Source organism: Podarcis filfolensis (assembly GCF_964270895.1).
Source record: "Podarcis filfolensis genome assembly, chromosome: 2".
NCBI lineage: Eukaryota > Metazoa > Chordata > Lepidosauria > Squamata > Lacertidae > Podarcis > Podarcis filfolensis.
Window position 1 is genome coordinate 18,334,803 of NC_139605.1, and position 13,821 is coordinate 18,348,623.

Below are 13,821 nucleotides of genomic sequence, written 5' to 3' on the forward strand. Positions count from 1 at the left end.
GCCCTGGTTGACCCTAAGCCTTCTCCTCAGACAGATTTTCCCAAGCAGAATTTTAAAAAATATATGAAATCAAGGCATCAAAGCCATTGCCTATTTTTTCTTCAGATTTCCTGTCTTTCATTCTTTGACCTTATCTAGCCTAAAAAAAAATGTAAATACGTTTGGAAGTAAATATCTAAATAATTCCCTTGTGATATAGAGTAAGTGGGGTTCCCCTCCACCATTTGGCCTGCCTCTTATGAGCAATCGTATTTAATTGTATTAAATTTTTATTTAAATAATCCATCAATAATATAAATTATAAAACAGATTTCCTCTCAAACAGAATTATTTTAATTTTATTCACTAACAGCATTCATATGCCACCCAGTAATGACAATCTCTGCGTAGCTTACCAAAAGCAATGCATTTCGAAATACAGTAATTATTTTAAACTGTAGCTCTGGTCTACTTAGAAAGGGGGGAAAAGGAGGCTTCTGAATCAGACTAAATTGAACTAACTCACAGAATCGCTATTTTTTAATCCCTGGCTCCTTTTTCATAGTCATAAACGAAAGGGGAAAAAAACAGTTTCTGAATCAAACTAATGAGGAAGACGTAGCTTGATTTATTGTTTCAGGAGCAGGAAGCAAACACAAAATGTAAAGGCAAACCTAACGGAAAATGAAAAAGGTAAATAAGTACTGGTTTCAGGGGAAACACCAGCGTCTTACCTCCGGCCTCCTTCGGTGTTTTACAAATGGCCTGGGGTTAAGATGGGCACCAGCTGAGTCAATGAGTGAGGGGCAGTCAAATCCTAAGCATACCCTCCAGAACCCCAACTAAACCTATCTCTTTCCTGGAGGAGAGACTTGGCACGTCCCTCCCACCTGTGGTAGGAAGGCCAGGATTCTGCTCACCTATGGGCCCTCCTTTCTCTTAAAATCTCATCACCCCCAACCTTCCCCACCCACACCTGCTCTTCCCAGAAAGTTGCTTTGGTTCTCTGGCTCGCCACTGGGTTGGTTCACTGGGGGTGGGAATCCCTGGTGCCTGTGTCTTTGCAGTTCCCTCTGCCACCTGAAGCATCTGATGAGAAAGGAAAGTGCCATTCTAAATCTTGAGGTTTTGCCACTGCTCCTCCATCTCCCCTGATGTCCTCCCTCCTCACACACCAGAGGGGAAGACACTTTGTAGAGAGAATATAGGTCTGAATGGGTCACTTGTTGTGGGATGTAATCCGCTGAGAGCAGTCAAGCACAACATTCCTTGTTTTCCTAGAGTGGACATGCGGTGGAATGTTTGGTCCAGCCAGTCGAAAACTTCCTGTTTCCTCCTGGCTGGAACATCCCTCCTTTGTATGTGACTAGAGGTGGGCGTGACCTTACATGTCCAGGTAACAAAAGAACAAGGCGTGCTGCCACACTCTCTCTTTTTCACTTCCTTCTTCGTTTGACCCGCTTCTAGCTTGGTCTGCCCTGCTAGCTTCTCAGCTAGCAGAGGCTGGGATCATTCCTCCATATGGGGTAGATCCATATGTATATATTTGTAACTAAGTCTGCCTTCAGGGATCCAATGTTGAACTGACATGAGTAAACAACTTTTATTGACTTTAAATAAGATTGTTGTGTGTTTATTCTTTTAAGAGGGATAAAAGGGAACTTACCAGGAACATACAATTCAACACAGTGGTACCTCGGGTTAAGAACTTAATTCGTTCCGGAGGTCCGTTCTTAACCTGAAACTGTTCTTAACCTGAAGACCACTTTAGCTAATGGGGCCTCCTGCTGCCGCTGCACTGCTGCTGCACGATTTCTGTTCTTATCCTGGAGCAAAGTTCTTAACCCAAGGTACTATTTCTGGGTTAGTGGAGTCCGTAACCTGAAGCGCCTGTAACCTGAAGCGTCTGTAACCCGAGGTACTACTGTACTGAATTGTATGATAGTGAGAGGTTTACACAAGCCTGCAACCAGCTATCTGCTGTGCATGTTAAAAGGGGAATGTAAGCTCTTCTAAGTAAAAGAACTTGCTAGCGCAAGTTAGGAAGGATATTAATAAACAATATGTCCTCTTCTGCCTCCCTGAACATTCCCACACTTGTAGGGGACTCCCCTTCTCCTACTTCCATCACTCCATCTGTTTCGGCTTTCTCCTCTCATTTCCCCCCAGACTCCTCCTCTCCATCCAGGCTCCTCCCACCCATATGAGATTATTAGGCCAAGGACTTCAGGATTATGCTCCCTGCCGCTTGGAAAGAGTGCAGTGGTCAGGACAATCTAGGCCACATTTGCACCATGCATTTAAGCAGGGCCATGGCGCTTTAAAATGGCTTCCCCCAAAGAATTCTGGGAGCTGTAGTTTCTTAAGGCTGAATTCTTAGGAGACCCCCGTTCTCCTCACAGAGCTACAGTTCTCAGAGTGGCTTAACCATAAGTCCCTCTTCACAGGGAACTCTGGGAAATGTAGTTCTGTGAGGGGAATAGGGAGTCCCCTACAACTCTCAGTACCCTTAACAAATGACAGCTCCCAGGATTCTTTGGGAGAAGCCATGACCGTTGATGCTTTAAAGGTGACCCTAGTCAGGAAACCACCATCCATTGATGGTATTCGTGGATTGGGAAGGGGTCACCTGACAATTCTACCTGATATCTGGGAATGGTACATGGTTTGCTTGTTTATTTATTGTACAGTTGTACCTTGGTTCTCAAACGCCTTGCAACTCGAACATTTTGGCTCCCAAACGCCACAAACCCGGAAGTGGGGGGTCCAGTTTGCGGACGTTTTTTGGAAGCCGAACGTCTGACGTGGCTTCTGATTGAGTGCAGGAAGCTCCTGCAGCCAATCAGAAGCTGCGCCTTGGTTTTCGGAAGTCGGACTTCCAGAACAGGTTTTGTTTGAGAACCAGGGTACAGCTGTATTTGTATCCTCATCTTTCTCTTCCAAGCAACTTGAGATGGTCTATACAACAAGGTTTTATCCATTTCATCCTGCTAACAATCCTGTGAGGTAGGTTAGGCTGACACGACAATTGGTCCAAGGTCACCGGCAAGCATCATGGCCAAGTAGTCATGTCCAAACCATGCCAAGCCCAACACTCTATCCGGTACATCTGGCTCTCAACTACAGCAAAAGGGTTTGAAGTTTGAGTGAAAATGCCTTTTTCCAGCCACCTTCCCTTCAAGCTCTAATTGTAGAAAGGATTTCACCATTTGCAGTTATGCGACAGGGTTTATCAAGGTTTCCCTTTCTTTGTTTTAGCCCAACACAGCCAGGACTTCACTGATTTGCTCCAGCACTGTAGCCGCTGCCTTCCAGACCTACAGAATTGGGGGCAAATGGGTCACTCTTAATGGTTACAGCTGCAATGGGCAGCTGATAGCTTTCTCCAATGAGATGGGACATCTTATGTTGAATAAACTGCTTGCTACCGCTGAAGTTTTTCCCGCAGTCCGGACATATGAACGACGTCTTCCCCGCGTGAATTCTCTGATGTGCGACAAGGTGCGAACTCACGCGAAAGCTTTTCCCGCATTCGGGGCACTGGTAAGGTTTCTCTCCCGTGTGGATTCTCTGGTGGATCATAAAGTGGGGTCGCTGGCTGAAGCGTTTCCCGCACTCCAAGCACATATATGGCTTCTCTCCCGTGTGAATCCGTTGGTGAATTGCTAGGTTCATTTTGACGCTGAATTTCTTCCCGCAGTCAAGGCACTCGTAAGGTTTTTCTCCCGTGTGAATCACTCGATGTTTCGCCAGGTGAGAGTTCCGGCTAAAGGTTTTCCCACAGTCGGAACATCCATAGGGTCTGTCGCCTCTGTGGCTCCTTTGGTGCCTCTTGAGGGCTGAGTTCTGAATGAACCTGTTTCCGCAGTCTGGGCAGACGTAAGGTTTCTCTCCTGTGTGTATTCTCAGGTGGTTAACCAGATGGGAGCTGTACTTGAAGTTCTTTCCACAGTCGTGACATACGAGTGGCCTCTTAACCCTAGCGGGCCTTGTCTTTATCGTGACATCTTTCTGAGATATGAAACTACCTGTTCTAGAAATGACTTGATCCTGGGCCTGCTCTGAGGGGTTTCTCTGCAAACTTCCCTGGTTCTGAATCTCTTTTTCCACTTGAGGATTGTGAGGGGAAACTCGTTGTAACGCCCTACAAAGTATTCCAGGTGGTTCTAATGGCTCACAGACTTGCTGCTGAGGTGTCTTCTTCTTGCTCCTGCAAGGTATCCCTATAAGGATACGAAGAAGAAAAGGTTAAGGGAGAGAATGTAAAATGTAGGCTAGAAATTGCAAATCCCTAAAACAGGGGTCAGCAACGAGCAATCTGTGCGCCAAGGAGGGCTGAGAATTGTTAGGAGACCCTTATTCCGTGAGAGCGTTACAATTGCCAGAGTTCCCTGGGAAGAAGAATTGATTGTTAAATTACTATGGGAATCGTGGCTCCTTGAGGGGCACAGGGGGTCTCAGGACCCTTAAGAAACTACAGCTCCCATAACTGTTTGGGGGAAGCCATAATTGTTTAGAGTGGTATTTTAGTGCTTAAATATATGGTGTGCACGTGACCATAATGCATGTGAACTGTGTGGGAACTGCAGTCAGAAAGTGCTAGTTGGTGCATGAAAGGGTTAAGACAGCAGAGCTGGATTCCTAGACACAGCTAGGTCATGCCTCCTCTTCTCTGACAAGGGAGGAAGTGAAGCCTTCTCTTCCTGTTCCATCTCTCTCCTCACCACGTAACTGACAAAGGAAGACGTGTCTAAGCTTTGCTCCAAGCTTAGAGCATGAGTCTGAAGCTATCATTTTGTATTTTTACCTATTAGTGTTCTGCATGTGTTCTCCTTGGTGCCACTTGGATAAAGGCATGAATGTGACCTTTGAAACGTTTTGTAAGGAAAACATTTTAAACTTACTTAACACTGCGAGAGAGTAGAAAAGGGACAAAACTCCTCTGTTCATTGCCACAGGAGTTTGCAAGCAGACAAAATGGGATAAAAAGGTTTAACAGCCTACATTTAGCCACACTATACCGCTGCTTGACTACTATGAGTTTAAACTCAGCAGCTGAGGGCTTTCTCCTGCTGAAGAGTGAGTTTAGCCCCACATTTTGAATCCAGGCACCTGGCTGGATTCTTTTGTTATTTACCCCATGCTTGTGGGTTACAGGATCATAATATTTTCTTTCCATGCTCTGGACATTCTCTAGTGAGATATAACACATCAGTGAATCAATTTTGTTATAACCCAAAGGAGATTGATTAACAGGCCTCAGGGGACAACATGTGAATGGGACAGTTAACCGCACTTCCCTACCATTATGAATTTTCTGATGTGTAATAAGGTTAGAGCTTTGGTTGAAGCCTTTCCCACAGTCAGGGCACTTGTAGCATTTTTCTCCAGTGTGGATTCTGCGATGCCGTATGAGGGCCGACTGGTAAATGAAGCTTTTCCCACAATCAAGGCACGCGTAAGCCCTCTCCCCGGTGTGGATTCTCTGATGTTGAGTGAGGGCTGAGCTCTGACTGAATCTTTTCTCACAGCTGAGGCAGGCGTAGGGTTTCTCCCCAGTGTGGATCCTCTGATGCTGAGTCAGGGCTGAGCTCTGATTGAAGCTCTTCCCACAATCGTGGCACTGGTACGGCTTCTCTCCTGTGTGGATTCTCAGGTGTGCAGTGAGGGCCGATTTGTGACAGAAGCTTTTCCCGCACTTGGAACAGGAATCCTTCCTTTCTCCCATGTCGACCGGATGACATTTTGCAGCGCTGATGTTTCCTTTGAACGGGGCTGTTTCTCCCGACTTCTCCACTGGTTGTTTCTCCTCCTTGCGACAGCGATTGGGACTCGGAGATTCCCTTTCTCGGGAATATTTCAGCAATCTCCCACAAGGCTCCGTAGATTTAAGGTTTCTTTGTTGATAGCAACCACCTGCAAAGAGAGAGTCTGGACATTAGGCAATATGGTGGAACTAACAGCAGAAAAGGAACAGCAAAGTCAGGTTTTCTCTGCCCTCACCTCTCTCCTTGCACCTGCCTCAAATCTGCTTTGGATGTTTGGAGGACCCCTAGAAATAGATTTAGGGGTGCAGGCAGAGGAGGTGGGGAATTTCCACTGCACAGCCAAGAGGATTTGTGCCAGCAGAAGCCCTTTGTTGGCTACCACCCTCCATATCGCCCTTAATAATAATAATAATAATAATAATAATAATAATAATAATAATTTTATTATTGATACCCCGCCCATCTGGCTGGGTTTCCCCAGCCACTCTGGGCGGCTCCCAACAGAACACTAGAAACAGAATAAAACATCAAACATTAAAAACTTCCCTAAACAGGGCTGCCTTCAGATGTCTTCTAAAATTCAAATAGTTGTTTATTTCCTTGACTTCTGATAGGAGGGCGTTCCACAGGGCGGGCACCACTATCAAGAAGATGCCTGGTTCCCTGTAACCTCACTTCTCGCAGTGAGGGAACTGCCAGAAGGCCCTCGGCACTGGACCTCAGTGCAGAAAGATGGGGGTGGAGACGCTCCTTCAGGTATACTGGGCCAAGGCCGTTTAGGGCTTTAAAGGTCAGCACCAACACTTTGAATTGTGCTTGGAAATGTACTGGGAGCCAATGCAGGTCTTTCAAGACCAGTGTTATGTGCTCTCGGCAGCCGCTCCCAGTCACCTCTCTGGCTGCCGCGTTCTGGATTAATTTTAGTTTCTGGGTCACCTTCAAAGGTGACAAACACCCAAGGCAGCATTCACAATTCCCACCATTAGCAATAAAGCTAAAAAGTAGCAGAGAAAAACAAATCCAGTTTAGGATGCCAGGGCTCAAGTGTTTAATAAGGGAAGAGACAACAGGCAGGATACTTACTCAGTGAAGCCCAGCGCTCGTAATTCTCCCGCATGACGTCCCAGTAAAGCGCTCGCTTGCTCGCATCCAGCAAGGCCCACTCCTGCTCAGTGAAATACACAGCCACCTCCTCAAAAGCCACCTGCATTTTAAAGGGTTGGTATATTTAATTTTATTTTTTTAAGAATTCCTCCTCTGCCACCACCCACAGTTTCTTTTTCTTTGTTTCCACCCTCTCCCCCTCATAGCTGTCAAGTGTCCCTTATTTGAAGGGACAGTCCCTTATTCCAGTGCCATGTCCTGCTGCTGTCCCTTATTGATGGATGTCCCTTAAATGTCCCTCAAATGATGTCCCTTAAATTTCAAAGGAAGCAGCTCCTCTCCCTCCCTCCCTGCCGGCCAGGGAGGAGGGAGGCTCCAACTGTGTTGCTTGGCTGTGTTGCTCACCCAGTAAGTAGTCTAAGAACGACTGGGGGGTGGAGCTTGCATGCCTTGTGTGTGTCTAGTTAATGCAAGCTGAGGGGGTTTTTGAATGCTGGACGCCATTTTGTTGCATGTGCTGCTGCAAACTTTGCAGTGCAAAGCCAGGCCGGGGAGCCTCTGACCTGCTGCGCCTCTTGGGCCTTACAGATTCTAGTCAGTTGAACCTCTGGTTACAAAGTTGGTTGGACAGTGTTCTCGAAGCTACCAGCATGGGTTTGACCAGACTGCAGGAGGACAGGAAGACTGGAGTGCCTGGAACAGGTAAGGCTGCAGGTCCCTTATTTTGGCTGCTGGTCCCTTATTTTCAAGGCTGCTGGTCCCTTATTTTCAAATCTGTAAGTTGACAGCTATGCTCCCCCTGCATCAAGAATCTCAGCACAGGGCTAATTCCAGCAGCCTTGTAAGAAACTCCTTCAGTCGATATCTTTCGTGTTGTTGTTGTTGTGTGGAAAATACTAATAAAATTTATTTATTTTTTAAAAAAGAAACTCCTTCAGTCCTTGGCATTGAAAGTCACCTCTGCTGCCTAAGAAGCCCATCAAACAGCTTGTTTCTGCAGATCTGAAACTGGTCTACGCTTCTAGTGCAGACATCCCTGTATAGACCTACACTGGCTTAACTGACCTGGCATGTCGAAAACTCCCTTCCTGTGTTCCTTTCACCAGCAGGCAAAGACTTTATTTGTTCCAGTAGGCTTTTGGTCACTAACTGGCATATGAGGCAGGATGAGTGCTATTCTTAAAAAAAGAAGACGTTGAAAATGTTTTCAGGGCTGTTTTCAATATTATTGGGTTTTTTTTAAACTGGTACCTCAGTTTCCGAACGTAATCTGTTCCGGAAGACCGTTCGAGTTCTGAAACATTCGAAAACCGAGGTGCAAAGGGCGGTCTGCAAATTTAATAGAGAAAATTGAGAAACATATGCACTCAGCGGAAGCCGTTTGACTTCCGAGGTGTGTTCAAAAACGGAAGCATTTATTTCTGGGTTTATCGCGTTTGAGTTCCGAAACGTTCGTCAACGGAGACGTTCGAAAACCAAGGTACCGCTGTATTTATATCCTTGTGTGCTTTCAGTTGCATCTGCTTTAACTGCTGCTCGCGCCCTGTGATTTATCATCTTGTGAAAGTGTTGCAGCCACAGGATAATCATCTCCCCCGTGAGCAAGGTCCCGGGTTCAATTCCTGGTGTCTTCAGGTACAGCTCTGGAACGTTCCTCTCTTAAGCCCTGGAGGGCCTCTGCCAATCAGCATAGATGATACTGAGCTAGATGAACCAATGGCCTTACTCGGTATAAGACAGTCTCCTAGCCTCCTCCATCTCCTCACAACTACAAATCCCAGTGTGCTTTAGGGAAGCAATGAGATAAAACAGTAGAAATCCGGGTCAGGATTTATATGCGCAGCATATACAGCACCCTAAGTTCTCAACCAGGCTGCCCCTGGTCCCTTGTCTTCTTTCACGTAGGTGAAAAGGAAATAATGAGGCACCTATTTTCTTTCAACACACGTATATATATATATATATATATATATATATATATATATATATTGTCTTACAATTTAGAATATTCATTTAGATAACCTTAAAATATCAATGTCTTCCTTTCTTCTCTTTCCATAGTTCATTTTGCATAGCATAAATCCCTGCATATTTTATATAAACTAAACCATTCAGAATTCCATTGTTTCTTCCATCCATTTAAGCTGTTGAATTTATCCTAACGCTGCCAACGTTTTCAAGTATACACAATTATCCCCCATATATTCAATAAACATTTTCCAATCTTCTTTAAATGAAGGTTCTTCTCGTTCTCTTATTCTATAAGTTAAGATCCGCAAGCTGCGCATATTCCAACAGTTTAAGTTGCCATTCCTCTTTAGATGGGGCCTCACTCGTTTTCCATTTGGGGGCAAACGAAACACAGGCCACCGTAGTGGCGTACATAAATAACCTTTTTTGACACCTGGGAATTTCCATCTGAATTATCCCCAACAAAAAAAGACTCTGGTTTTTTTTTTTGAAAGGTGCTTTTAAACATTTTTTTCCAAGTCATTATAAATTATTTCCCAAAACTATTTTACCCTTTTACAGGTCCACCACATGTGAAAGAACATAACCTCGACCCATAGCTGTCAACGTTTCCTCTTTTTAAAGGGAAATTCCCTTATTCCGAATAGGATTTCCCTTTAAAAAAGGGAAAAGTTGACAGCTATGTCTCGACCTCATTACATCTCCAGATGTAGATGTTATACTTGCATATTTCCTGTCCACTTCGTGGAATAGGCCCACCTGCAGATTCCGGCCTACCTGGGGAATTTCCATGGTGACAGGAGAATGGGAGGGTGCCAGAGGAAGCCAAGATGAAATCCTGCCATCTGTTGGGGTGAGGAGGACACCTGGAGATTAGAGAAGAGCCGTCTGTCCACAACATGCCTCATGACTTTGCTCCCCACTCTCTTTCTTTTAAGGAAACACCCCCATAAGGCCAAAACCCTGCAGCAGCATCCTGCCTCTATCTATCAGACCTAGATATTCAAAGGGAGGTTTCAAAGAAAAACCCAGGAGGAGGCTAGGAGTCCATTCCAAAGCAGTTTGCAGGGGCTTGGCAGGCATAGGCAAACTCTGGCCCTCCAGATGTTTTGGAACTACAATTCCCATCATCCCTAGCTAACAGGACCAGTGGTCAGGGATGATGGGAACTGTAGTCTCAAAGAATCTGGAGGGCCGGAGTTTGCCTGTGCCTGACCTATGGGGTGTCTTGATTTATAGGCGCAAATGAGGGTTTGTGAGGGTGGTTTGGTGCAGGGATACCAAAGAAGGGTGTCAAAAACGTCAGGGTGATCCGTTCCAGTGCTTTATTAGAAGGAAGTGTAGACTCACAACACAGGACTCAGCTACCTTCGTAAAGAAAAAGCGCTTTATGTGCGTTATAACACTGTGACACACCAGATGGCGCTGTGGAGTCCTGTCTTTCGCCAAGGTGATTTCCCTTTGCAGAGTTTACAACGCGTTTAACCGAATCGCTTTTTTGATGTGTCTAGATCCAGTCACAGCATGGAGAGCAATGCTGCCTTTACAGACCCGGGATGGACACCACACCAGGGAGAAATTGCCATGACTCGTCTGCACCTGGGAAAGCTTTTATGCATTACTTATACCAAGACAGCATAAGCCAATAGGGCCAGGACCTCCCATTGATTCACCTGGCAAGGAAGGCATAGGTGGCAAGACTCCAAGTCTTACGGATAACTCCTCACCCTAGATATAATAGATAATAACCGCGCGTCTCAGGCCCACAGATAAACATGGCATCAAAGCAAGCCAATTGGCATATATCAAGGAAAGTGGATAAACATATGTGAGCACATTCTTACAGCAACTACCAGTTAGTCTCGGGATTATCTTGACTACCAAGATGGTGTCCGCAGACCTTCTGGAACATTTGCTTCTACACACACACTATTCCCAAATTGTCCGTCACAAACCAACACGGCACCTAAAATAGCATGGGGGCTACACAGAGAGCAGAGCAAGTGTAGTTCTCAAAAGCTGTGGTTGCCAGACAGATTTTGCATCCACACTGTGGGTGTCTCTCAATGCAAACCCCATAGTTTCTCTGACACCTAAGAAGGATTGCAGATTACCTCCTTTGGGGAACTGTTTAGCACTTGGAAGCGCTGCTGCAAAGAGGGCAAAAGCTCAGCTTCCTCACTCACACAAACCATGATGGATTCTGCAGGTGCCCATGAGCAAGAAAAACATAGGCTTGCCGGGTTGGCGGTTCGAATCCACACAACAGGGTGAACTCCCGTTGCTCTGTTCCACCTCCTGCTAACCTAGTAGTTCGAAAGCACGCCAGTGCAAGTAGATAAATAGGTACCACTGCGGTGGGAAGTGGGTACCACCACTTCTGTGCGCTCTGGTTTCTGTCATGGTGTTCTGTTGTGCTAGAAGTGGTTTAGTCATGCTGGCCATGTGACCCGGAAAGCTGTCTGCGGACAAACACCAGCTCCCTTGGCCTGAAAGCGAGATGAGCACCGCAACCCCATAGTCGCCTTTGACTGGACTTAACCGTCCAGGGGTCCTTTACCTTTACCTAGGCCTTCTGATTTAAAGTGCATAATAAAAAAGGAAAACTCTGTCTCCACAGATCATCATCATAAAGATGATCCTTTCTGCCATCAAATGCGCAACTATGATTGGCTTATGCCTATTGTTTATAACCTATCCTGAGCCTTAATAATAATAACAATTGTATTATTTATACCCTGCCCATCTGGCTGTGTTTCCCCAGCCACTCTAGATGGCTTACAGCATATACAAAACATAGTAAAACATTCCTTACAATCAATTCTTTGGCAATCAGCCTTCTTTATGGAAGTGAGAGCTGGACCATAAAGAAGGCTGATCACCGAAGAATTGATGCTTTTGAATTATGGTGTTGGAGGAGACTCTTGAGAGTCCCATGGACTGCAAGAAGATCAAACCTCTCCATTCTGAAGGAAATCAGCCCTGAGTGCTCACTGGAAGGACAGATCCTGAAGCTGAGGCTCCAATACTTTGGCCACATCATGAGAGGAGAAGACTCCCTGGAGAAGACCCTGATGTTGGGAAAGATGGAGGGCACAAGGAGAAGGGGATGACAGAGGACAAGATGGTTGGACAGTGTTCTCGAAGCTACCAGCATGAGTTTGACCAAACTGCGGGAGGCAGTGGAAGACAGGAGTGCCTGGCGTGCTCTGGTCCATGGGGTCACAAAGAGTCAGACACGACTAAACGACTAAACAACAACCACAATAGGAATGAGTGTAAGATTGTATTAACAATATTAATGTATGGCTCTGGTGTGTTTTAGAGAGATAAAGAACCGGGTTTCTTTTAACTTGTTTGCTGGATCCTTGAAGAAACAGCAACAATCCTGCATACATCTGAGAAACCCAAGCTTTTAACCCTAGGCAGAGCACTTACCGAGTGAAGTCAGGTGCTCGTAGTTTGCCTGCATGACATCCCAATATAAGGCTCTCTCGTTCGCATCCAGCAAGGCCCATTCCTGCTCAGTGAAATACACAGCCACCTCCTCAAAAGTCACCTGCATAGTATAGAGTCAATAGCTATCATTTTAAACCATCACAATCCCATTTTCTTTCCACCCTTGTGTTTTTCTTCCCTGACCCAGAGTCCAGCCCTCCTACAGAAAACTGCCTACCTGGGGAAGCGCCATGATGCTTGATGAATGGGGCGGTGCCAAAAGGAAGCCAAAACGAAATTCTGCCGCCTCTCAGGGTCAGAAGGGTTCCTGGAGATTTACCACCCGAGGCAGCTGCTTCAGTCTGCCTAAGGGTGGGGCTGGCCTTGGTGGGGCTTGTACTCTACCCTGAGTTCCTAAAGGCAGGATAAAAAGATGTTAAATTGAGGAAATGGATAAACAAAAGGCAGAAATCCTTAAAGAAATGCAACTAGAGAATAAAAACAAGGCACACACATTATTACACCATTTCCTCCCCAAATGCAGTACAGTTTTGTCTGTACTGATGTGAAGAAGATGCTACTAACCAGAGGTGAGAAATATGCAGTCCTGTTACTTTTCACAGCTCCTTTTTGCACCAGAAGCTCAGCCCTTCTGTTTTGCCTATGCCTCTTTTCTTTCAAAATCACAGCTACAGAACCCAGGGGAGTTTTCGGTCTGAAGCAACAGGGCACCCCTCCTCCTTCCTGGCTGCAAAGAAGGCTGGCCGCTAAGATGGTTCTTGCAAATCCCCTTTTGGAAGGTGCAGCCGCTGCCTCAGCTAAACCCAGTTCCACCTCTGCCTGCAGAGCAGGGTTGTGTGAGAAGAGAGGGTTGCCTCTCTTTCCTGCTTTGCAAACACCAGAGCCCTCTGCTGTCAATGTACAATCATGGCACTGGTTGTGAGGGAATTTGCTTTTGACAGCCCTCCTTATTTTTGCACTGGCTTCTGAAATGGGTGGAGGGTGGTTGCCTATTTGTTTAAATTTAAAATGTACACACTCTTTCCACCCTCCAAGGGTGTAATATGGCTTCTTCACATATGTAAATGTCCCACTGATTGTCTTCATTCATTCAGTCATTACTGCACCAGAACAGCTGCAAATGAAACAGATTTGGCAGTATTTACTATCTGGCTAGGCAGCTCTGACTTGGGGGAAAGGGGTGGAAAAACAAGAGATCAGTGCAACTACAATACCAGGAAAGATGCTACAGCAAATTATAAAGCAGTCAGCCAGTCTGTAAACATGTTGAAAACAATGCTGTGATTAGTAGAAGAAAGCATTGGTTTGGCAAGAATTCTGTCTCCCTTGCTCTCTTTTTAAAATTAGGTTACTAACCAGCTGGGGAAATGTTGAAAATATAGGAAACCCACACTTTCAGGGGAGAAAAAAAGTTGTCTTGTAGTTTGATTTCCAGAGTATACATAGATTAATAATGAAATGAAAAAACTTACAATGCCCAATTAAAATGTATTTGTATTTGTTCATGTGATTGATTTCTCTTAATCATGCGTTAAATGCT

General features: G+C 45.5%; 2 protein-coding genes across 6 annotated transcripts in view; one reads left to right on the forward strand and one right to left on the reverse strand.

Annotated features, from left to right (window-relative positions):
• The window catches only part of LOC310757035 (uncharacterized protein), a 162,800-nt gene that overhangs the window by 97,986 nt on the left and 50,993 nt on the right, over positions 1-13,821 (forward strand). The gene's annotated exons all lie outside the window — the stretch shown is intronic.
• LOC310756700 (uncharacterized protein) lies at positions 623-13,667 on the reverse strand. 5 transcript variants are annotated; one of them, XM_083601297.1, is made up of 7 exons: positions 12,846-13,667; positions 12,499-12,659; positions 12,261-12,381; positions 9,598-9,688; positions 6,831-6,952; positions 5,284-5,895; positions 623-4,202 (listed from the first exon to the last, which is right to left on the reverse strand). In XM_083601297.1, the coding sequence occupies exons 2-7, from the start codon at positions 12,511-12,513 to the stop codon at positions 3,256-3,258; spliced, it is 1,908 nt and encodes a 635-aa protein (XP_083457423.1). In that variant the 5' UTR covers positions 12,514-12,659; positions 12,846-13,667; the 3' UTR covers positions 623-3,255. The 5 variants fall into 5 exon arrangements, with proteins under 5 accessions (XP_083457423.1, XP_083457425.1, XP_083457422.1 ...); XM_083601299.1 differs by having other exon boundaries at positions 6,831-6,951; positions 9,600-9,667; positions 12,499-12,674; XM_083601296.1 differs by having other exon boundaries at positions 12,842-13,667.